Source organism: Hypanus sabinus, chromosome 9 (assembly GCF_030144855.1).
Source record: "Hypanus sabinus isolate sHypSab1 chromosome 9, sHypSab1.hap1, whole genome shotgun sequence".
Taxonomy (NCBI): Eukaryota; Metazoa; Chordata; class Chondrichthyes; order Myliobatiformes; family Dasyatidae; genus Hypanus; species Hypanus sabinus.
In genome coordinates, this window is record NC_082714.1 from 89,327,948 (window position 1) to 89,353,698 (window position 25,751).

Sequence of the window (25,751 nt, forward strand, 5' to 3'; positions counted from 1 at the left end):
TTCAGACCAAACATCAGAATGGGGAAGAAACTTGATCTAAGTGACTTTGACTGTGAAATGATTGTTGGTACCAGACAGGGTGGTTTGAGTATCTCAGAAACTGCTGATCTGGGATTTTCACACAGTCTCTAGAGTTTACAGAGAATGAATGAAAGACAAAAAAAACCATCAAGCCAGTGGCAGTTCTGTTGGTGAAAATGCCTTGTAATGAGAGAAGTCAGAGAATGGGCAGACTGGTTCAAGCTGACAGACAGATGACAGTAACTCAGGTAACCACACGATACAACAGTGGTGTGCAGAAGAGCATCTCTGAATGCAAAAAAATATTGAACCTTGAAGTGCACAGGCTAGCACTCAGGAGCTAACTAAGAAGTGGCTTCTGAGTGTAAAATATGGAACAGGACAGCATAGTAACCCTTCAGCCCACAATATTATGCTGATCTTTTAACCTACTCTAATAGCAATCTAACCTTTCACTCCCACGTACCCCTCCCTTCACGACTCCTGATGAAGGATCTCAGCCAGTAATGTCAACTGTTTATTTCCCCTCCATAGATGCTGCCTTATCTGCTGAGTTTCTCCAGGATTTTGTATGTGTTGCTCAAGATTTCAGCATCTACAGAATCTGTCAGTTATTAATAATGCAATTCACTAATTTCTAACTATGTTAAATCAAATCCAGGCCTACTCTTCTCCAGGTTAGATCCCAACAGCATTAAATGTGCGGGAAATGCAGAAACACACAGTCACACATTTACATACCTGGCTATCTGCTTGGAGGAAGGAGAATAAATCCAAACCTGAGGAAAAAAATACAAAGGATCAGTTTGCACTCTATGGCATCACCCCTTGCCACAGGTGTAGGTGAGCAGGCAAGTTGGAAACACAAAGATGACACACAACTTGCAAGCAGAAACCCCAAAGGGGTAGAGCCAGTGGCAGAGTGATAAAACCTGGGGTAAATTCATCTGGAATCAGGAGTGGAGCTCACAGGAGCCTGGGAGGCCACAGACATCTGGATGTAATTCCCAGTGGCTCAGCCACCCTGCTTGGAGAGAATTGTATTGTGCTTTACTGTGCCAGTTGTAAGATATGGGTTCAATTCCTATAGCTGTCTGTATGTTCTTCCCGTGACCACATTGCTTCCTCCGGGTGTTTCAGTTTCCTCCCACATCGCAGAGACATACTAATTAGAGTAAATTGTGGGCAGAGGCATTCAGGCTTCCTCCAGCTCATCCTCCTACTGTGTTGGTATTTGAGGCAAATAATGCATTTTACTGTATGTTTTGATGTACATGTGACAAATTAAGCTAATCTTTAAAGATTTAAATCTTAAAATCATTAATCTTTTTTAACCCTTATTGGACTCTGGAACACAGTGGCACTGGTCAGTCTGATGGGAGGAGTTACTCTGGTTACCAGGGCAGAAGGACAGAGGGACAGACCAGTCAGTTTAGGAGTGAATTGCTCATGTTGAGGCTCATGGATGAAACCTATGGCCTTCTGAATTGGGTGTCCGGAGAACCCATGAGTAAAGGGGGGGGGGGGGGGGTGGTGAGGGGCAGTATCACCCAGGCTAATACCTGCTCAGCAGAACAAGACCCTGAAACCCCCTTGGGAACCGATCATGCACTTCAAGCCATCTTGCCACTCCTTAAGAGGCAGTTTCTTTAGGAGCCGCTCCTGCACACCCTCCACCTCCTCAGTCTGTACTGCCATTCCGTAGCAAGGGTAACGGTAGGTGAAGGTCTCTCAACGTGGGACCTGGGGCAGACAGTGTTGAACAGAATATTGCCCCACAACGGGCTTGTGTGTTCACTGACCCCTGGATCGTCTGCCATTTCTGCAGCCTGTTCCAGGTGTGTACTGGATGTGAAATGTCTCAGCTCTTGTTTGAGTACTTATTTAGAAATACAACACATTAACAGGCCCTTCTGGCCCAATAAGACCACGCCGCCCAAATACAACCAAATTACCAATTAACATACTTACCTGTACGTCTTTGGACTGTAAAAGGAAACTGGAGCACCCGGAGAAAATCCATGCAGTCATGGGGAGAATGTACAAACTCCTGACAGACAGCAGCAGGAACTGGACCTAGGTCACTGGCGTTGTAAAGTGCCCCACTAACCGTGACACTACTGTGCCCATATTCCTATCAATTCTCACCCCAAGAACCAATACCTAACAAGATATGGATTTAGATTTAAACAGAAAGTTTATAAAAATTAGTTTTGTTTGTCACATGTACATCAAAACATACAAAGAAATACATCATTTGTGTCAACACCAATACAGTTTGAGGATGTGCTGGAGGCAAGCCACAAGTCTCGCCATGCTTCCGGCAGCAACAGAGCATGCCAGTAATTTACTAACATAGAAAACGTACAGCACAATACAGGCCCTTCGGCCCACAATACTGTGTCAAACGTGCTTACTTAGAAATTACCTAGGGTTACCCATAGCCCTCTATTTTTCTAAGCACCATGTACCTATCTAGGAGACTCTTAAAAGTCCTCCACCACCTTTGCCGACAGCCCATTCCACGCACTCATCACTTTCTACATAAAAAAACTCACTCCTGACATCTCCTCTGTATCTACTTCCAAACACCCTAAAACTGTGCTCTCCCACGTTAGCCCTGGGAAAAAGCCTCTGACTATCCACACGATTAATACCTCTCATCATCTTATACACCTCTATCAGGTCACCTCTCATCCTACGCCGCTCCAAGGAGAAAAGACTGAGTTCACTCAACCTGTTTCACAAGGCATGCTCCCCAATCCAGGCAACATCCTCGTAAATCTCCTCTGCACCCTTTCTATGGCTTCCACATCCTTCCTGTAGTGAGGCGACCAGAACTGAGCACAGTACTCCAAGTGGGGTCTGACCAGGGTCCTATATAGCTGCAATATTACCTCTCGGCTCCTAAACTCAATCCCACGATTGATGAAATTCAATACTCCATACTCCTTCTTAACCACAGAGTCAACCTGCGCAGCAGCTTTGAGTGTCCTATGGACTCGGACCCCAAGATCCCTCTGAACCTCCACACTGCCAAGAGTCCTACCATTAATACTATATTCTGCCATATTTGACCTACCAAAATGAATCACCTCACACTTATCTGGGTTGAACTCCATCTGCCACTTCTTAGCCCAGTTTTGCATCCTATTGATGTCCTGCTGTAACCTCTGAAAGCCCTCCATACTATCCACTACACCAACCTTTGTCTCACCAGCAATATTTACTAACCCATCCCTTCACTTCCTCATCCAGGTAATTTATAAAAATCACAAAGAGTAGGGATCCCAGAACAGATCTCTGAGGCACACCGCTGGTCACCGACCTCCATGCAGAATGTGACCCTTCTTGAACCACTCTTTGCCTTCTGTGTGCAAGCCAGTTCTGGACCCTATGCTTCCTTGCTTTCTCAATAGGCCTTGCATGGTGTACCTTATCAAATGCCTTGCTGAAATCCATATACACTACTGCTCTACCTTCATCAATGTGTTTAGTCACATCCTCAAAAAATTCAATTAGGCTTGTAAGGCACGACCTGTCTTATTCCTGATCATATTATGCCTCTCCAAATGTTCATAAATCCTGCCTCTCAGGATCTTTTCTATCAACTTCCCAACTCACTGGTCTATAATTTCCTGGGCTATCTCTATTCCCTTTCTTGAATAATGGAACAACATCTGCAACCCTCCAATCCTCTGGAACCTCTCCCATCCCCATTGATGATGCAAAGATCATTGCCAGAGGCTCAGCAATCTCCTCCCTCGCCTCCCACAGTAACCTGGGGTATATCTCATGTGGTCCTGGAGACTTATCCAACTTGATGCTTTCCAAAAGCTTCAGCACATCCTCTTTCTTAATGTCTATATGCTCAAGCTTTTCAATCCGCTGTAAATCATCCCTACAATCATCAAGATCCTTTTCCGTAGTCAGAGGATCTATTGACTTACATGTAATGTCTTTGGAATCTGGGAGTGCACTAGAGTACCAAGAGGAAATCCAAACAGTCACAGGAAGAACTTACAAGCTCTTTACACACAGCAGCAGGAACTGAACACAGGTCACTGGATAACCGGCCCACGTAGGGTGATTGAAAGGCCCACCTCTGATTTGTAATGGCTCCTGATAAAGGAGCATTTCCCCGCCACCCCAACCCAGAGAAACATATTCCAGGACATTGAAGGCAAGAAGCCCCAATGGGTGAGGGCAAGAGAAGAGCAGGCCAGAGGAAGGGTAATTGATCTCAGTGATGGGGGAGGTGGTAAGGCAGAGTTATGACAAATAAATATTACCTTGAAAGTCTGGAGGCAATGGTGGCACCTGGTAGGAGAGGTGATATTCGGGGATGGAGAGTGAGGTCAGGTAGTCTGTAGACATGGTAGTTGAGACAGGAGCCTGAAGCACTGGATGCACCTGGTGTACGTTCAGGAACCTGCGGGTATTTACATTGAAAGTAAACCACACATTCATCCTCCCACCTGCAACCATGCAGTCAGCTAATATCAAGAGGCTATGACTGGTGTCTTGTGGAGAACAGACCCAGGGCCTTTTCCCCCAAGGTTCGGGAACAGACTCCTTAACCAGTGTGGATAACTTCACTCACAACACTGACCGACTCCACAAGCTACAGACTCTACAACTCATGCTCTCAGTATTATTTATTTTGTGTATTTGCACAATTTGTCTTCTTCTGCGCATTGTCTTTGTAGTTTTTCATTGATTCAGTTGTATTTCTTTGTTCTGCTGTGTATGCCTGCAAGAAAATGATTCCGAGGGCTGTATATAAATGTACTCTGATAATAAATTTAGTTTGAACTTTGAAGGGGTTAAGGCCTTAGAAAGGCCAAATGGCCTAATTCTGCTCCCATGTCCTTTTCTACTTATTTAGAGATACAGTGTGGAACAGGCCCTACCGGCCCAATAAGCTATGCCACCCAGCCACCCACCTATCATTTAACACTAGCCTAATCACAGGACAATTTATAATGACCAATTAGCCAACCAGCCCTTACATCTTTGGATTGTTGAAGAAAACCCACGCAGTCACGGGGAAAACGTACAAATTCCTAAAAGACAACGCCAGAACTTAACACTGATGCCACAAGCTACATCTGTCATGCTACCATGGCATCCCAATGTCCTATGGTCTAAATGGCTGCATTGAGGACTGACAGAGCAGGTTACCTCTGGTCACACAGTGTTCCCACTCATCTCTGAGTGCATGTGTAAGAGAGAACGTGCACGTCGCTAAGTGTACACATCATGTGTGCATCAACAAACACGAATGTGCAAATCCACAAAGAGTTTGCACGTGTGACTGCACATCTGTTACCCACTTCTAAGAATGACACACACAAGATGCTAGAGGAATTCACAGGTCTAGCAGTATGAAGGATTACAAATACCTGGGGATACGAATGGACAATAAACTGGACCAGTCAAAGAACACTGAGACTGTCTACAAGAAGGGTCAGAGCCGTCTCTATTTCCTGAGGAGACTGAGGTCCTTTAACATTTGCCGGAAGATGCTGAGGATGTTCTATGAGTCTGTGGTGGCCAGTGCTATCATGTTTGTTGTTGTGTGCTGGGGCAGCAGGCTGAGGGTAGGGACACCAACAGAATCAACAAACTCATTTGTAAGGCCAGCGATGTTGTTGGGGTGGAACTGGACTCTTTAATGGTGGTGTCTGAAAAGAGGGTGCTGTCCAAGTTGCACGCCATTTTGGACAATGACTCCCATCCACTCCATAATGTACTGGTTAGGCACAGGAGTACATTCAGCCAGAGACTCATTCCACCGAGATACAACACTGAGTGGCATAGGAAGTCATTCCTGCCTGTGGCCATCAAACTTTCCAACTCCTCCCTCGGAGTGTCAGACACCCTGAGCCAATAGGCTGGTCCTGGACTTAATTCCACTTGGCATGATTAACATTATTATTTAATTATTTATGGGTTTACATTGCTATATTTCTTCACTATTCTTGGTTGGTGCGGCTGTAATGAAACCCAATTTCCCTCGGGATCAATAAAGTATGTCTGTCTGTCTGTCTCTGGAGAGAATAAAGAGTTGACATTTCGGGAGAGACCTTTCATCAGGACCCGAATGTTGATTCTTTACTCCTCTCCACAGATGCTGCCTAACCTGCTGTGATCGTCTAGCATTTTGTGTGTGTTACCCTGGATTTCCAGCAACTCCAGAACTCAGATTCAAAGAATTACAGAAATTTCAGCAATGGAAACATTGAGCTGAAGTTGAGGCAACTGTAATCCTGTGCATAAAAAACCTATTCCCCTAAGAACGATTCAAAGATTCCACCCCCTACAGTCTCATGTCTCTGAGAACTATATTTGTTACACTAATAAAGGCACCATAAAGCAGGCAGTGGGCAGTTGATGTCTCCCTGAATTAACTGCCTGCCCCTCTCTGAGGTTACATCCATGCCCAATATCCCTGGAGAAGGAGCACACGATATTAACAATGGGGCAGAACTGCCAGGAATGGTGGGTCCCTCAGGGGCTTGAGTGTGTGTGGACAGTGTTAACTGCATGTTAATTTGAAACTGCACATAGTGTCTTTCATGAAGTCCTGTACATTATATAATAGTGTATTGATGTGATAATTTAAATAAAAGCCGAGAGAGTTTGAACATAAACTCACTGCTTGTTGATGGAAGCTAGGTGCGTGGGGGTCATTACACGGCAGTGTCTTTTCACTGGAGGCTCCTCTTCATCAGATGAGCTGTCTAATGTTAGGTCGATCACCTCAGCATTGGAACTGCGCTGAGAGCAGTATTTTCCCTGGGAGAAAGGATCCTTCAACACGGTGTTTGCTGCAACAGAACACACCTTCCTTGTTAGCTGGTTACTTACTATCCACAGATCCACACACTAGCAAGGTCAGGTGTGTAATACCAGAAGTGTTGGCATCCAATGAATACTGTTTGATATGATTGGGTTGCGTTTGATATCTTAAGCTAGCAAGTACCAACATTTCAAGGTTCCACTCCTATGAACTGCTCGTGGCTCAGATGATTCCGAAGCGTGGCCACAAACAGAGTTTCCACCCAGAGGAAGAATCCTGCAGCATTTGACAAATCCACCTTTCCCATCTCCTAGACACTTGCTGTGCATGAATCTGTTTATTACCTGGAGAGGACCTATAGTTAGCGCATGGTTGGAACAGAGGTTGGGATTGGGAACACCTGAAGCAAGGAATATCGGAAGGTACTGGAAGCCTGTTTGTGTGTGAGTGTAGGTAGGAAAGGGGCTTGTTTTGTTGTTGCTTGTGCATTCTGCTGAACACTGTGGGCATGCTATGTTAGCACCAGAATGTTGGGCAACAATTAAAGCTGCCCCCAGCACATCCTTGAGTTGTGTTGGCTGTAATGCAAATGACATCTTTCACTGTACATGTTCTAATATACTTGTAATAGTATATATATATGAATGTTAATGTGGATACACTTGGAGCCAATGTCGAGTGTGTTAGTATGGTTTTCTCTGGGCGCTCTGGTTGTTAGTATGTTAGTATGGTTCAGCATGGAGGTTTCACTACTGTCTCTATTTATTTAGCAATACAGCATCACGTGGACCATGGTGACTTAATTTTCAGCCTTAAGCCATTGCCAGTGGTATTGTATCTTTTGTTATTACCAGGAACTGTCTATGTCTATGACAAGTAACAGAATATAGAACAGTACACCACAGTACAGGCCCTACAGCCCACATTGCTTTTTAACCTACTCTAAGATCAATCTAACCACCTCACACAGCCTGTCCACACTGTGAGCGAGGCCGAGACGGAGACACAACCACCTCACTCAGCCTGTCCACACCGTGAACGAGGCCAAGACGGAGCTGCAACCACCTCACACAGTCTGCCTTCCACACATCCACATGCCTCTCCAACAGTCTCTGAAATGTCCCCGTGTTTCTGCCTGTACCACCAGCCCCGACAGCACACTCCATGCACCCACCACTCTGTGTGAAAACCTACCACTAACATTAAGTTACTTAAGTTATGTCTCTCATATTAGCCATTTCCATCTTTCCATCTCATCCTTCTCTTCGTTGAATTAGAAAGTAGTATTATTTTTCTTGTGTTTAACTTTCCTCTGCTCACTTGAATTTTTATAAAATTACCTTTTCAAGTAATTGTAGCAAAGCTATTTCTGTATTTTTCTAGAAGCTTCCTAGTTTTTCTGAAGCAGTGTCATGTCACTTGAATATGGCTAGATTATTGGTTAATCAGTTGCTTAAGGTCATATCCATGGGAGGCGGATGTGGTAAACTATGTGCATACCTGTCTGGACACACCCCTCTGCTGACTGCTCCTGTGGCTCCTCCCACAGACCCCTTTATAAAGGCGATTGGAGGAACTGTTCCTCCCTCAGTCTCCAAGATGTTGTGGTCACGTTTGCAGCTAATAAAAGCTTATCTTTTGCCTCCCGTCTCCGAGAGTTATTGATGGTACATCAGCGGATAGTGTGGACAAGCTCCCACTACCTGTTAAATGCTCCCAATGGCGTGCATCTCAAATAGCCTCTGACAACCAAGTCCAGATCCTGGCCTTCACGTGTGGCTTAGCTACTAAGCCTAGCAGAACCATTTCTATGACAGGAGAAGGGGCAAAGATGAGTTATTGGCACCTTAAAGCCAGTCGTTTCAGGTAGATGGGGTTTGTCAGCCGTATTTGGCAGTTCATCTAGAAGGAAAACTCTGATCTCAAACTTCTGTTTGCCTTGTAGCTATATCTACTCATGGGGAAGATTTCAGGAGTAAACTCCAGGGAACAGTCTGGATCTGGAATCCATAAGTCAGTCCTACATTGAAATCAATGCTGACCGACAACCCTGCAACGTCACCGGTAACAAACGATACCTATATTGGTCTTTGCCGTTCCTGTGGATTCATCAGCTGCATGGAGAGGGGGAGCCTGCTACATGGGCAACAACTGGCTCTCCATTTTGTATTGGCCTGGCTTGCATATCAAGTACACAGCTGGGATGCAACACCTACGGTCAACCATTGGAGTGTTATCATTTCAGTCGGAGCTTGCTTTTGTACCAGAGAATTACAGCTTCTTCGTTCTTGCTCTTCTTTCTTTTATTTGTTCTCTGCTCTTGTAACATTTCATAAAAAAGCCAAAAGCAACATGTTTTATGCCTCATTCTTGACTTCTACGCCTCTGGATCACAAAAATAGCATCATCCAACAGCTCTGAAAAGAAAAGGCCTAGCTCATTCTTCTCATAAGACATGCTCTCCAATGCATGTAGCATCCTGGTAAATCTCCTGTGCTCCCTCTCTGAAACTTCCATGTCCTTTCTGTAATGAGACGACCAGAGCTGAACACAATACTCCAAACGTGGTCTGACCAGTGTTTTTTAGAGCTGCAACTTTACCTTGACTCCTGAACTCAATCCCCTGACTAACGAAGGCAAACACACCACAGACCCTCTTAACCACCCTATCAACTTGAACTGTGTCATTATCAGAGGGACTTGCTTTCACATATAATCCACAGCCGCTGCCTTCTTAATACTACCATGAAGGACGAGCTGGAAGGAGAAGTTTTGAAAACACACACCAGTCCTCATTGGAAGGTCAGCAATGGAAAGGACAAACAATTTCAAGTTTCTGAGGATCTATCCTGTGCTCAACATACCGATGCAATTACAAATAAGGCTTGACACTGGCTATATTTCATTGGGGACTTTGCGGAGATTTTGAGTCAGCAAAGACTCTAGCAAATTTCTATAGATACACTGTGGAGAGCTTTCTAACTGGTTGCATCAACATCTGGCATAGAAGTGCCAAGGCACAAGATCAGAAAAGGCTGTGGAGGGTTGCAAACTTAGCCAGCCCCATCACAGGCACCAACCTCACTCCCTCCCCACCATCCAGGGAATCTTCAAATGGCAGTGCCTCAAGGAGGTGGCATCCATTATTGATGAACCCTCGCCATCTGGGACATTCAATCTTCTTACTATTATCATCGAGGAGGAGCTAGAAGACATTTTAGAAACAGTCTCTTCCCCTGCACTATCAGATTTTTGAATGAACCCATGAACACTCCCTTATTATTTGCTCTCATTTTGCATTACATATTTATCTTTCTTCTTGTAATTTATAATTAATTTTATGTATTACATAATACAAATGTGTTGCCATAAAACACATTTCATGTCAGTGATAATACACCTGACTGAGGCAGTAAGTTACATTGTGGAACTGTCACTCTCCTTACCCTCAGGGCTGCTGTATGACGTCCACAAGGGCTCCTGCTTTACTTTCTTTGGCTGCATTGGGCTCCAGGAGCCGTTCTCCTTGAACAGGATCTCATCGCAATGCGTGCACAGGTTGAGAATCTCCATGAAGAGTCTAGAGAGACAGAGAGAGGATGCTAAAATGGTGGGAAAGTTGGGAAGAAAGGTTGGGGGGTAGGGGGTTGCAGGAAGCAGGGAGCGTAGTTTGCTAAACTCATCACACATAACAAGCACAGACTCCTTGTAACAGCAAGACCATTAGACATAAATTAGGCTATTCGGTCCATTGAATCTGCTCTGGCATTCCATCTCAATCCCATTCTCCTGCCTTCTCCCCATAATCTTTGATGCCTTACTAATCAAGAACCTATCAACCCCTGCTTTAATTATACCCAATTACAGCTACCAGTGGCAATGAATTCCAGACATACCACCTTCAATCTAAAGGAATTCCTCCTCATCCCTGTTCTAAAGGGACGTTCTTGTATTCGAAGGATCACTCTCTCCTAGTAACAGACAGGCAGACAAAGGTTGTGTCATGGTCTGGTAGGGCAATTCAGATGCACAGGAATGTAAAAAGCTGCTGAGTACTGGACTCACCCCAATAATATCATGGGCACTTCCCTCTCCACCATCAGTATTATCTACAGCAGTAGATAATAGCCTCCTCCATAAGAGGATATCTATTGTTAAAGATCCCCACCATCCGGGCTACGTGATCTTCTTGCTTCTAAGAGGTATCGAAACCACACCACCCGATTCAGGAACAGCTACTTCCTTTCAAACGTTCAGTTCCTGAAGCAAACCACCCAACCAAATTCAGTATGGTTTAGCAATACTATGACCACTTTGCACTAAAATAGACATTGTTATTGTTGTGTAAAAATTGGGTTTAATGTATGCTTAATTTATGCTTTATTTGTGAATGTTGCTTCTGTGATGCTGCTGCAAGTAAGGTTTTCATTACACCTATGCATATGTGGACACGTGCTCATGACAATAAACTCGACTGACTTTTCACATACCCATCAATAATCAGGCTTTCATATGGTGCTTTCTTGTCACAGACAGGGCAAACCCAGGTGGCCTTCTTCTCGTTCATCTGCAGGTACAGCGCAGCGTCGAAGCACTGCAGGTGCGTGCAGGTCAGTGCTCGGCACGGCACGTGAAGCCTTGTCTTTCCCAGCTGCAGGAACAGACAAGACCGTTAGTCTGAATCCTTTGAGCATTCACAGAACATAGGTAGATATGTGTTCACCCAACCAGCACTGAGCAAGGGGGGATAAAGCAAGCAGTAGCGGCATGCAGAGGGGCTCCACACCCCCAACTGAGTCTAAACTTGGTACATAGTCAGCCCTCCACAGCCCCACACTCAGCACCAGGAGCGGGATTTCAGCATGGGCAAACTGAAGGGAAACCAAGTTCAATGGCAAAGGAGCACCAGGAGCGGGATTTCAGCATGGGCAAACTGAAGGGAAACCAAGTTCAATGGCAAAGGAGCACCAGGAGCGGGATTTCAGCATGGGCAAACTGAAGGGAAACCAAGTTCAATGGCAAAGGAGCAGCGTACACAACCCTTTTGTGTGAAGAACTGTCTGTAAATTGCCTCCAATTTAATTGACTAATTATCAACTAATTCTCACCCACCTTACAAGATGTGCATGATTTTATAAAGGATCTCCAGCAATAAAATACATGGGCCAGCGTGAGCAGTGGGACATCCCATCCCTGGATCATGACATCAACTCCTTGATGTCCCTACTGTCCACCAAGGGAAGCTTACAGTAAACCATTATTCTACCAACCAGCATCCCTCTGGAATACCAGAGACACCCTGTGGACTGAGCACACCTACAAAGAATACTGCTGCAAGAAATCAGGCCATGCCCTCTTCTTCTTGCTATCATAGGGCAAGAGTCTTAAGACAGTTAGTACTTGGATAACATCACACACCACAACTCCGAACTGATTCCACAACCTAATCTCAATGTCAAGGTCTCTTTAACCCTCACGTTCTCGGTATTATTTTTTATTTGCACAATTTGTCTTCTTTTGCATATTGGTTGTTTGTCTTTGTTTACATTTAGCTTTATTATTAGCTTATTATTATTATTTAGCTTCAGTATTAGCCCTTGTACCAGTCAATTCACCAGTCATGGTCAGAAACAACTGTCAGAACATTTAACTCAATAGCTATCAAAAATACAAGTTACACAAGGAGACAGTTCAAATATTTTTTTCAGATAATCGTTAATTGAGCATAGATGTATCATTATTTGGTTTATAGTCAGTGATTAAGAAGGTACTGAAGGCCTACAGTGTGTTGGCCGTTAGTCAGGGGATTGAGCTCACAAGCTGCAAGGTAATGTTGCAACTCTATAAAACCTTGGTTAGACCACATTTGGAACATACTGTTCAGTTCTGGTTGCCTTATTATAGGAAGTATATAGAAGCTTTAGAGGGTGCACAGGAAATTTACCAGGATGGTGCCTGGATTAGGGAGTGTGTCTTACAAAGATAGGCTGATATTGACATTTCGGATCATGCACCTTTGAAGTTATCTATCAAGATTTCGGACTTTTCCAATAATACTAGATCTTGGAGACTTAACGCTACTTTGCTTCAAGATCCAGAATTTATCACCTACATAAAACAGCAAATTGACTTGTTTTTCTCAACAAACTGTACTGAAGAGATTGACAGAGGAATACTTTGGGACTCTTTTAAGGCTTTTATCCGTGGACAAATTATCTCATATTCCGTTGGTAAAAGAAAACAAAGATATTTAGATATTGCTTTAATAGTGGATAAAATTAAAGAAATTGATAAGATTTATTCCGTGACTCCTACCAAAGAACTTTATAAGAAGAGAGTTGAGCTTCAAATGGAGCATAGCTTATTATTATCTTCTTCAATTGAGAATCAATTAATTAGGACCAGGGCTCAATTTTATATCCATAGTGATCGAACTGGTAAATTGTTAGCTAACCAATTAAAAGCTATTTCAACTAAGCGACAAATTATTAAAATTCGTAAACAAGACGGTAATCTGACTACTGATCATAAAGAAATCAATAACACTTTTCAAGATTTTTATAAATCTTTATATTAATCAGAATTTGATGGCGATCTGTCCATGATGGATTATTTTTTTAACAATTTGAATATTCCCAAACTGACAGATGAAGATCGTAGCTTGTTCGATGCTCCTATCTCTATGGCCGAAATAGGAGAGGCTATCTCATCAATGAATTCAGGGAAAACTCCTGGTCCTGATGGTTATATTATAGAATTTTTTAAAACTTTTTCTTCTTTGCTTTCCCCTTGGTTATGTGAAATCTTTAATGATGCATTTGCTAAGAAGAGATTACCTCAGTCTTTTTATGAAGCTACTATCTCTCTAATTCTTAAAAAAGATAAGGATCCTACTTTATGTGCATATCACTATTAAATGTAGACTCTAAGATTCTTACAAAAATTTTAGCTATTAGGTTAGAAAAGGTATTATCACAGATTATTTCAAAAGACCAAACTGGTTTTATTAGGAATCGGTATTCCTTTATTAATGTTAGAAAATTGATTAATATAATTTATACTTCATCACCCACAACCCCAGAATGTGTTATTTCATTAGATGCTGAAAAAGCTTTTGATAGAGTTGAATGGACATACTTATTTAATGCTTTGAGATATTTTAATTTTAGTCCTAATTTTATATCATGGATCAAACTAATATATTATAAACCTGTTGCTTCTGTTCTTACAAATAATTACAGATCCTCTTTTTTTCAAGTATCTCATGGTACGAGACAAGGTTGTCCCTTAAGTCCTTTATTATTTAATATCGCATTAGAACCTTTAGCCATTGCTATTCGTGAATCTCCTAATATTTTTGGTATTACCCGTAATGAGAAGTTATACAAGTTATCACTACGCTGATGACTTGTTGTTATATATTTCTGATCCTGACAGGTCTATTCCCGCTATTTTATCCTTGTTGGCTCAATTTGGTAGTTTTTCTGGTTATAAATTAAACTTGGATAAGAGTGATTTATTCCCTTTAAACGCGTAAACTTTATTGAATGACAGGATACCATTTAAAGTTGTTACTGATAACTTTATCTATCTAGGTATAAAAATTACCAAGAAATATAAAGATTTATTTAGACTGAATTTTTTACCTATGCTTCATCAAATTCAACAACTTACTACAAGATGGTCTCCCTTATCCTTATCATTAGTTGGTCGGATTAATGCTATTAAAATGATGATTTTACTGAAATTTTTATATTTATTTCAAGCCTTACCAATTTTTATTCCTAAATCTTTTTTTGATAACATTGATTCAAAAATTTCCTCATTTGTGTGGCAAAATAAAACCCCCAGGTTAAGTAAAAGGCAATTACAAAAATCTAAAAAAGATGGTGGTTTAGCTTTATCTAACTTTAGATTTTAATATTGGGCGAATAATATTCGTAACTTAATATATTAGAAATTAGATTTGGATTCACCATTGTGCCCACAGTGGGTAAATTTAGAATGCAATGATGCACAGGGATATTCTCTATTCTCCGTTCTTGGTTCTTCTCTTCCTGCTGATTTAGTTAAATTCAATAAACAGATATCCAACCCTGTTGTCAAACATACATTACGAATTTGGTTTCAATTTCGTAAGTTTTTTACTCTGAAAAACTTTGTTCTTGATAGCCCTATCTTTCTTAATTTTTTTTTCAAACCTTCTTTGACAGATCAAGCTTTTAGCATATGGAAAAGGAAAGGTATAAAATGTTTTCGTGATCTTTTTTTTGAAGGTAGTTTGATGTCTTTCGACCAACTTTCCAACAAATTTAAGTTACCTAAATCTAATTTTTTTAGATATCTACAAATCTGAAATTTTCTACATAAAGTTCTACCATCCTTCCCCAATTCAACTTCAATAGATTTTTCAGATTTGATTTTTACCTTAAATCCTTGTCAGAAGGGATTAGTGGCTTTTATTTATAATATGATTATGAAGATACAACCAGAAATATCAGGTAGAATTAAACAAGAATGGGAAAAAGAACTTCAATATAATATATCAACAGAAAAATGGGAAAAAATTTTACAAATGGTTAATTCTTCTTCTATATGTGCTAAACATGCCTTAATACAATTTAAAATTGTACATAGAGCTCATATGTCTAAAGATAAGCTTGCTCGATTCTATTCTCATATTAACCCTCAATGTGACAGATGTCATTCAGATGTGGCTTCATTGACCCACATGTTTTGGTCATGTCCCACCTTATATAACTATTGGAAAGACATATTTGCTACCATTTCCTCAATTTGGAATATTGATTTACAACCTCATTTTATTACTGCAATTTTTGGTATACCAAATGAGGATGGTAATCAGTTTTCCCCTTCAATTAGACGAATGATTGCTTTTGTAACATTAATGGCCAGGTCTATATTTCAAAATTGGAAAGAAGTAAATCCTCCTACCACGTTTCAGTGGTTCTCTCAAACTATTTCTTATCTGAGCTTGGAAAAAATTAGAAGCACTATTTTTGACTCATCAATTAAATTTGAAGAAACTTGGGGACTGTTCATTCGACATTTTCATACGAATTAATCTGGCCTCTTCCAGACCTTCTCTCTGCTTATTCTTGTTCTGGTATATAGTTCCGGAGTTTTTGACACTATCATATACATATAAACTGTTATTATTGCCCATGTTAATTTAGTTTAGTGTTTTTTTTCCCAATATATTTTTTTCTTGTATTTTAAATTTTTTTTTTCTTTTGATGATTATTCTTAATTTTTTCATGTATAATTATTATAGGCTTGATTGATTAATGTACTTTTTTTTGTTGATATTTTAATAGGATATTGTTATCTTATTATTAATTTAATTTCAAGTCTACTGCATTTATAACCTATTCATTATTATGTTATGTTTTTTTTTATATATGAAATTCAACAAAAAGATTGAAAAAGAAAGAAGATAGGCTGAGTGACCTCAGGCTTTACTCTTTAAGTGAAGGAGGAGAAGAGGTGCCTTGATAGGTACAAGATGATGAGGCATAGATCAAGTGGACAGCAATAACTTTCTCCCCAGGACAGAAATGGCAAATATAAAGGGGGCATAAATTTAAGACGATTGGAGGAAGGTAGAGGGGAGATCAGAGGTAAGTTTTTTTTAAAATCTATTTATTTGCACAGAGAGTGGTGGGTGCAAGAAACACACTGCTGCGGTGGCGGTGGTAGAGGCAGAACATAAGGGAGATTTAAGAGACTCTTAGATAGGCACATGGATGATAGAAAAATGGAGGGCCACGTGGCAGAGAAGGGTTAGGTTGATATTAGGAGCAGGTTAAAAGGTCGGCAATAACATCTGGGCCAAAGGAGCAGTATTGCTCTCTGTTCTATTTGTCCAGACACTACAATTTTGGTCAGAAGTGATTAGCCTCAGATATAATGACCGGTCAAGCGAGGTCAAGGAGATGCCTGCCCTTGCTTCATCTTGTGTGTTGAACCTCAACATAGCCATATTGCAGTCAGTTTAGTCCCATTGGTTTAAAGGTGAAACCATCTTGATGAGACACTGTGTCAAGAACGCAACATTCATCATTAAAAATCCCTGCCATCTGGGCCATATCATCTTCTGGCAGCTCTCGTCAGGCAGGAGTTCAACACCAGCAGGTTCAAGGACAGCTACCTCAGCTACCTCCTTTTAACTGCTTAGTTCTTTAGGCAACCTGCACAACCCTAACCACTACCTCCCTATTTTTGCTATCTATATATACACACACACACACACAGTACCTATAAAAGTATTCAAAACCCCCCCCCCCCTTTAATATGACACACAAAACCTTCATTGGTGCAGCCAATTGGTTTTAGAAGTCACATTAATTAGTAAAATCAAGACTCGTATTGGAGACCTTTGTGCAGTCAAGGTGTTTCAATTGATTGTAGTAAAAATACACTTGGATCCAGAAGGTCCAACTGCTGGTGAGTCAGTATCCTGGCAAAACTACAACATGAAGACAAAAGAACACTCCAAGCAACTCTGAAAAGGTTATTGAAAAGCACAAGTCAATGGAGATGGACTAAGTCAATGAATATCCCTTAGAGTACAGTTAGGTCAATCATCAAGAAATGGAAAGAATATGGCACAACTGTAAATCTGCAGGCCATCCTTTAAAATTGAATGACCATGCAAGAAGGGGACGAGTGAGGGAAGCCACCAAGAGACCAATGACAACCTAGGGATGTTACAAGCTTCAGTGGCTGAGATGGGAGAGACTGCACATACAACATCTGTTGCCCGGGTGCTTCACCAATCACAGCTTTAAAGGGCAGAGGCAAAGAGATGGCCACTGTGGGGGGAAAAAAACAGATGAAATCTCTGCTCGAGTTTGCCAGAGGGCATGTGGGAGACTGATGTTGGCTGGAAGAAGGTTCAATAGTCTGATGAAACCAAAATTGAGCTTTCTGGCCATCAGACTAATTGCTATGTTTAACATAAGCCAAACACCGCACATCATCAAAAACACACCGTCCCTACCGTGAAGCATGGTGGTGGCTGCATCATGCTGTGGGGATGATTCACTGCAGCAGGCCCTGGAAGGCTTGCAGAGGTACAGGGTAAAATGAATGCAGCAAAATACAGAGAAATCCTGGAGGAAAACCTGCTGCAGCCTGCAAGAGAACTGCGACTTGGGAGAAGATTTGTTTTCCAGCAAGACAATGACCCCAAGCATAAAGTCAAAGCTACACAGGAATGGCTTAAAAACAACAAAGTTAATGTTCTGTTGTGGCCAAGTCAGAGTACAGACCTCAATCCAATTGAGAATATGTGGATGGACTTGAAAAGGGCTGTTCACTCATGATCCCCATGCAATCTGACAGAGATTGAGCAGTTTTGTAAAGAGGGCATTAAAGAAAGAAAATATAGAAATGTACATTAGTATCAGTAAAGCAGAGGCTAAGGTTTAATCTGGGGGGGAAACATCCAAATGTGGCAAGAAAGATGGAACAGGGAGGGGAAAGGGAGGCATTTGTATCAAATACAGAAGTGTTACAGGTACGAGGGTAGGCAGTGGATACAGAAGAGAGGAAACTGTGTGGACTAGGTTAAGGCTGGGGCACTGTGCACTAAACAAAACACTGAAAATGACAGGGAAACACCAGACAGGTTTGTGTGAGGAATTTCAGGAAGAGGAGTCAGTAGAACATGTCATTCTGAGTTGCAGGAAGTATGGGATACAGAGAGAGATGATGAGAATTAATCTAAGGGAATTGGGGTTGCATGAATTCACATTAAAAGGGTTACTGGGCATGGGTGAGAGAGCACAGGTCAGGGTACTTTTAGCTTTCTTATGGGATACAGGTTTTTTTTTAGGGTACTAGGATGGCCAAAGAAAGAAGGATAAAGTGTAGATTAGGGTATATATGTGTGTGCATGTGAATGGGTGAAGGGATTAAGAATGCAAGTCTATCATCTGATCCACACTCCAGAGCAGAAGGTGGCGGTAATGCACCATTAAGCTGAGTGCCAACCACCGTAAAACAAGCAGAACGTGGAAAAACTGCAGTATCCAGATGTGCAAAGCTGATACAGACCTATCCATGCAGACTCGAGTCTGTAATTGCTACCAAAGGTGCATCCACTAGATACTAAGCTGAAGGGGGTGAATACTTATGCAATTATTTTGTGTTTTATATTTGCAATTAATTTACATCATTTTGTAGAGATCAGTTTTCACTTTGACACAAAAGTGTCTTTTTTGATAATCAGTGTCAAAAAAGCTAAATTAAATCCAATGTGATGTAATGCTGTAAAACAATAAAACATGAAAACTTCCAAGGTGGGGGGGAGGTGAATACTTTTTATAGGCACTGTATATACATACACACAGATATACACTATACATTTATTGTAATATAGGCTTTTTGTGTATTGCAAAGTACTGCTGCCGTAAAACACCAAATTTCACAACACATCAGTGATTCTACCCTCAGAGTCAACACTAAGACTACTTTGCACTACAATGGACTTCTGTTGTTCCAATTGTGTTCTTTCTTGTTAATATTTTTCTTATGACAGATTTGTCTCCAATACTATGTGCACACGATGCTGGCACAAGTAAGCTTTTCAGAACACACATGCTTACATTACAGTCAATAAATTTGACACGTTCTAATTACCACACTTCCTCCAGTTCCCCTAAAAGTCTCAGTAAAACCACTTCTCCCCAACCCAGGTAACTGTATGAATCTCCGTCTGGTATGGGAGGGTGGGGGGAACAACGCACAGGCTGCAGAGGGTTGTAAACTCAGCCAGCTCCACCATGGTCACTAGCTTCCCCACAATCAAGGACATCTTCAAAAGACGGTGCTTCAGGAAGGCAGCATTTATCATAAAGGACACTCACCACCCAGGATGTACCCTCTTCTCATTACTACCATCACACACTCAATGTTTTAGGAAAGGCTTCTTCCCCTCTGCCATCAGATTTCAGAATCAGGTTTAATATCACTGACATTTGTCAGGAAATTTGTTGTTTTGCAGCAGTAATACAAAGCAATACATGGTAATAAAATCTATAAATTACAATAAGTAGTGGGGGATTCAACCAGGCCAGCTTGAAGAAGTCTCTGAATAATTACCACCAACATACCACCTATGGAACCAGTTGAACCAACACACTTGACCACTGTTATACCAAGAACACTTATTGTGGTACCCCACGTCCAAACTTTGGAAAGTCCGATCCCTTGGTCGTACTTCTACTCCCAGCACAGAGACAGCGATTTCAGAATGGTCCATGAACACTAGCTCACTTTTTAAAATATTTCTTATTGTAACTTATAGTAATTTTTTTAATGTACTGCTGCTCTTAAACAACAAATTTCACAACATACACTCAGGGGCCACTTTATTGGGTACGGCTGTGTGCTTAGCTCCCTGCTCTACTTGCATTATACTTATGACTGTGAGAATAAGCACCACTCCAGTGCCATATCTAAATTTGCCACCGAGTATGTTCGTGGTCTTCTGCTGCTGTAACCCAACCACTTCAAGGTTCAACGCATTGTGCATTCAGAGACGCTCTTCTGCACACCACTGTTGTAACGCATGGTTATTTAAGTTATCCTGTCAGCTTAAACAAGTCTGGCCATTCTACTCTGACCTCTCTCATTATCAAGTCCCACAGAATTACTACTCACCGAATTTAAAGAAATTTTTTTTGCACCATTAGAGACGGTTTTGCATGAAAATCCCTGGAGATCAGCAGTTTCTGAGCTACTCAAACCACCCCGTCCGACACCAACAATCATTCCACAGTCAAAGTCACTTTGATCACATTTCTTGCCCGTTCTGATGTTGGGTCTGAACAACTGAACCTCTTTGACCACGTCTGCATGCGTTTATGCTTTGAGTTGCTGCCACATGATTGGCTAATTAGATATTTGCCTCAATGTGGTGTACCTAATAAAGTGGCCATTGAGTGTATGTCGGTGATAGTAAACCCTGATTCTGATTCCTTTCCTAGTGCATTGATCCTGAGCCCACTTACGTCTCCTGCCAGTGTTTGGGACTGATCCCTGTGCTATCGGAGGCAGCTCTCAGCAATGTTCCAAACTACAGGCTGAATAGCGTCAATGGGTAGCTTTCGAAAGAGAGGAGAGCCTGCAAAAGCCAAGCCCTATCTTGATAGCAAGCGGCGGCTCCGGATAAGCGAGCTACTGCAAAATTACGCACGGGGCAGATAAGCGACACCCGTAAGCTCGTCGTGGCGATCTCACTGTCGGGATCTGCAGTCAGCTTCTCTTTGACTGGAACAGAGGCAGATTAAAAGAAAAAAATCAATGCCAGTACAGACCACATAGGTAATCCAGCAAGAAACCCTCTAACGCTGATGATGGAACGGGTGGGGGGGTGGGCAGGGGCAGGACCAAGTCATCTCACCGTGTGCACATGGCCACAGTACCACAGTAGTGTGCATTCATACCGGCTATTCGAATGGAGATGGGACCATTTTATCTCCTCATTAACGTTAAGGGCAACTCTGGCTGAGCCATGGTACTGCTAGCAATATCCCTTTAGATTCTTCCAATCTGAGTTTACCTCACCTGCCACATACCTGTAATGATTAGTTTTATTTATCACATGTACATCAAAACATACAGTGAAATGCTTCATTTGTCTCGATGACCAACACTGTGCTGGGGACAACCCACAAGTGCCACCATGCTTCTGGCACCAATGTAGCATGCCCACAACTCACTAACCCTAACCTGCAGAGTTTTGGAATGTGGGAGGAAACTGGAGCACCCAGGGGAAATCCGCATGGTCACGGGGAGTACATATAGATACCTCAGATAGTGGTGGTAATTGAACCCGATTGCTGGTGCTACACAACTGTGAAGCCCCACAACTGCACACTGAGGATCCACAAGTTTGTGAAGACAGTGTCTGTGGAGTCGAGGGGAAAGTCAATGTTTAGGGTCAGGTCCCTGCTTCAGGACTGCAGACAAACGGATGTTCAGCCTTTCAGGGTCGAGACTCTACTTTCTCCATATGCCAGGGACAAGTTGAGTATATTTTTTTTATTAAACACAGAGTATTGGGTGCCTGGAATGTGGTGCCCAGATGTGGTGGTAGAGGCAAAAACATTAGGGACTTTTAAGAGGTGTTTAGATAGGTGCATGGATGTGAGGAAAATGGAAGGATATGGACATTCTGTGGGCAGAGAAAAAATTAGTTGGCCATCTGATTCCTAATTTAATTGGTTCAGCACAACAGTGTGGGCTGTTCCTGTGCTGATCTAAGACTTATGTCTAACAAGCACCTGAAATGCCAAGGCTACACCAAGTGCTGGAAAATTAGATTAATAGAGATAAACAGTTGATAGCACAGATATGGTGGGCCAAAGGGCCTGTTTTTGTGCTTTATGACTCCTTGGGTCTAAATCACTTCCTGAAGTCAAGTCATGGTAATAATTTTAATTTAACAATTTTAATTTAAGAAATACAGTAGCCAGTTTGTCCATGACATTGGTGACACAGCGGCTCAAAGACCAGAACAAGTTGGTGATCTCCCACAGGAGTTGGGAGTGTTTAGCTGAGGCTCCTACTATGGCTAAAGCACCACAGTAAATAATATTTCCCCCCCCCCCACAGAAGTTCAATCCCTTCCTACCTACATCCATGACACTTCACACACTAGACCTTTTCAATGATTTCAAGTTCCCTGGCTCCCATCATCTTATTTTTATGATGGGTGTCCAGTCCCTTTACATCGCCATCCCCCACCACACAGGCCTCAAAACTCTGTTTCTTTCTGGACACCAAACCCAACCAGTTCCCCTGCACCACCAGTCTCCTCTGTCTAGCAGAACTTGTCCTCACTCTTAACAATTTCTACTTTGGCTCCTCCCACTTCCTTCAAACAAAAGGTGGTCATGGGAACTCACAAGGGTCCCAGCTATGCCTGCCTTTTTGTTGGCTACGTGGAACAGTTTGTGTTCCAAGCCCAGACTGGTGGCCGGCTTCCATTTTTCCTACGCTACATCAATGCCTGTGTTGGTGCTGCTTCCTGCACCCATGCAGAACTCATCAACTTTGCCTCCAACTTCCACCCTGCCCTCAAATTTACCTGGTCCATTTCCAACCCCTCCCTCCCCTTTCTCGATCTCACTGTCTCTATCTCTGGAGACAGCTTATCTACTGAAGTCTATTACAAACCCATGGACTCTCACAACTAACTGGACTATCCCTCTTCCCTTCCCGTTACTTGTAAAAACGCCATTCCCTTCTCTCAATTCCTCCGTCTCCGCTGCATAATGAGGCTTTTCATTCGAGAATGAAGATATCCTCCTTCTTCAAAGAAAGGGGCTTCCCTTCATCCACCATCAATGCTGCCCTCAACCACATCTCTTGCATTTCACGCACATCCACTCTCACCCCATCCTCCTGTTGCCCCACCAGGAATAAAGTTCCTTCTGTCCCCACCTACCACCCCTCCACATCCAGCACATATTTCTCTGAAACTTCCATCACCAATGGGATCCCACCACCAAGCACATCTTTCGCTCCCCCTCACTTACTGCAAGGATCCCTTGTCCATTCATGCCATCCACTGATCTCCCTCCTGCCACTTTTCATTGCAAGCGAAACAAGTGCTACACCTGCCACTACACCACCTCCCTCATTACCATTCAGCACCCCAAACAATCCTTCTAGGTGAAGCATCACTTCACCTGTGACTCTGCTGGGGTCATATACTGTACCCAGTGCTCCCAGCGTGGCTTCCTGTATAATCGGTGAGACCCTATGTAGATTGGGAGACCACTTCGCAGACCATCTACACTCATTCCACCAGAAAAAGCCAATCTCTCAGTGGCCAGCCAATTTAATTCCACTTCCCATTCCAATGTGTCTATCCATGGCCCCCACTACTGTCACAATGAAGCCACACTCAGTTCAGAGGAACACCACCTCATATTTCTTCTGGGTAGCCTCCAACCTGATGGCATGAATGTCAATTTCTCAAACTTCCAGTAATGCTTCTCCCCACCATTCCCCCCTCTCACCTCATCTGTCCATTGCCTCTCTCTCTGGTGCTCCTCCACCCCCCTTTTCTTTCTTCCACGGCCTTGTCTTCTATTTGATTCCTCTTCGTATCTCCAGCCCTGTATCGCTTTCACCAATCAACTTCCCAGCTCTTTATTTCATCCCTCCCCCTCCCGGTTTCACCTATCACCTCATTTTTCTCTCCCCTCCACCTTTTAAATCTACTCATCTTTTTTACTCCAGTCCCGCCGAAGAGTCTCAGCCTGCAATTACATCGACTGTAATTTTTTCCATAGATGCTGTCTGGCCTGCTGACTTCCTCCAGCATTTTGTGTGTATTGCTTGGATTTCCAGCATCTGAAGATTTTCTTTTGTTAGCAAATAAAATGAATTGTCTCAAGAACAAAAATTGTGTTTTAGAGTATGTACATTGTTGGCTTCAAGCTGGAGAATTTCAGGTGGCTGTTAAGACTCAACCAAAGTGTACAGGGTCTGGAGTCATACAAAGGTCCAGGTCAGCTGAGCAGAATGTTGAGCACCTCTGCAAAATAGAAGATTTTCCTAGAGGCCAACCATTTTAATTCCTATCCCTATTCCCATTTTGACATGCCAGTCCATGCCCTCCTCTTCTGCCAAGGTTAGGCCACTCTCAAAGTGGAGGAACAGCACCTCATATTGACTGGGTAGGCTCCAACTCCAACATTGATTTCTCCTTCCAGTAATTTTTCCCTCTCCCTTCCCTCTTCTTCTATTCCCCACTTTAGCCTCTTACCTCTTCTCCTCACTTGCCTATATCACCTCATCCTAGTGCCCCTCCTCATTCCCTTTCTCCAACTGTCTACTCTCCTCCATCAGATTCCTTCTGCTCCAGCCCTTTGCTTTTTCCACTTATCACCTCCCAGTTAGAAGGTGGAAGTTTCACCTATCACCATCTTACTTGTCCTGCTTTCCCTTTTCCCCATCTTCTTATTCTGGCATCTCCCTCCCTCCCATTCTAGTTCTGATGAAGGATTTGGGCCCGAAACATCGACTGTTTATTTATTTCCGTAGATGCTGCCTGATTTGCCGAGTTCCTCCAGCATTTTGTGTGTTGAGCAGATTTCCTTTCTTGAAAGGAAGTTTATAGTTTCCTGCAGAAATCAGTTTTATTTCAGACTTAAACCCCTAGCTGGCTTGGTGGGAAAACATCATTAGTACTGCGGTAATCTCACAGGCCACACAACCCCAGCTCAAAGAGTTGTGTGTCTGTTGCAATTCTGAATGACTTGTGAATTTACAAATGTATCTCCAGTTGCTTTAGCATCATGACAGAATGCTATTCAGGTCCATAAAGTCACACAGCAAGGAAACAACAGGCTCCAAGCATGCTCATGCCCATCAACGCTCATCCCATTTGTCTGCACATGCCCCATGTATCCGTCTCAACCTTTCCGTACTGAAGATTAAACTGCTATGCTACAATGCCATATTGTTTGGATGTTCTGCAAGTCCCTACCTCCTCTGCCTTTGCAGGCAGAGAATTCCCCATTGCAACCACCTTCTGGGTGAAATAACTTTTGTTCGATACCCTCAAACCCTCTTACCCCTTGCCTCAAACCTCCACTCTCAGTCTCTATTATGGTGGAGTTTCTTACCATCTCCCCTATTTCTGCCCCTCATAGCTATCTACACCTCTATCAAGTCTCCCTCAGCCTCTTCTGCTCCAAGGAAGTTAAAGTCAGCCTCTCCAAACTTTTAACAGAAACTCTCATTCCCAGGTACCATGCTAGTGAATTTCCTCTACGTCTCCTTCAGTGTAATTGCATCCTTCCTATAACATGGAGGCATCTTTCAGCCATCTTTCAACAATCCATACTAACCAAGATGCCTATCTAAGCCAGTTTCATTT

At 42.5% G+C, this 25,751-nt stretch overlaps 1 protein-coding gene across 1 annotated transcript in view; it reads right to left on the minus strand.

Annotated features, from left to right (window-relative positions):
- Positions 1 to 25,751, minus strand: part of LOC132399597 (E3 SUMO-protein ligase PIAS3-like) — a 49,058-nt gene that overhangs the window by 6,566 nt on the left and 16,741 nt on the right. Inside the window, exons 8-13 of the mRNA XM_059980121.1 lie at positions 21,051 to 21,124; positions 11,317 to 11,477; positions 10,273 to 10,406; positions 6,683 to 6,854; positions 4,314 to 4,453; positions 763 to 800 (exon numbers count right to left, since the gene is read on the minus strand). Of these exons, the coding sequence (XP_059836104.1) occupies positions 763 to 800; positions 4,314 to 4,453; positions 6,683 to 6,854; positions 10,273 to 10,406; positions 11,317 to 11,477; positions 21,051 to 21,124 (719 nt within the window). The remainder of the gene's footprint in view (positions 1 to 762; positions 801 to 4,313; positions 4,454 to 6,682; positions 6,855 to 10,272; positions 10,407 to 11,316; positions 11,478 to 21,050; positions 21,125 to 25,751) is intronic.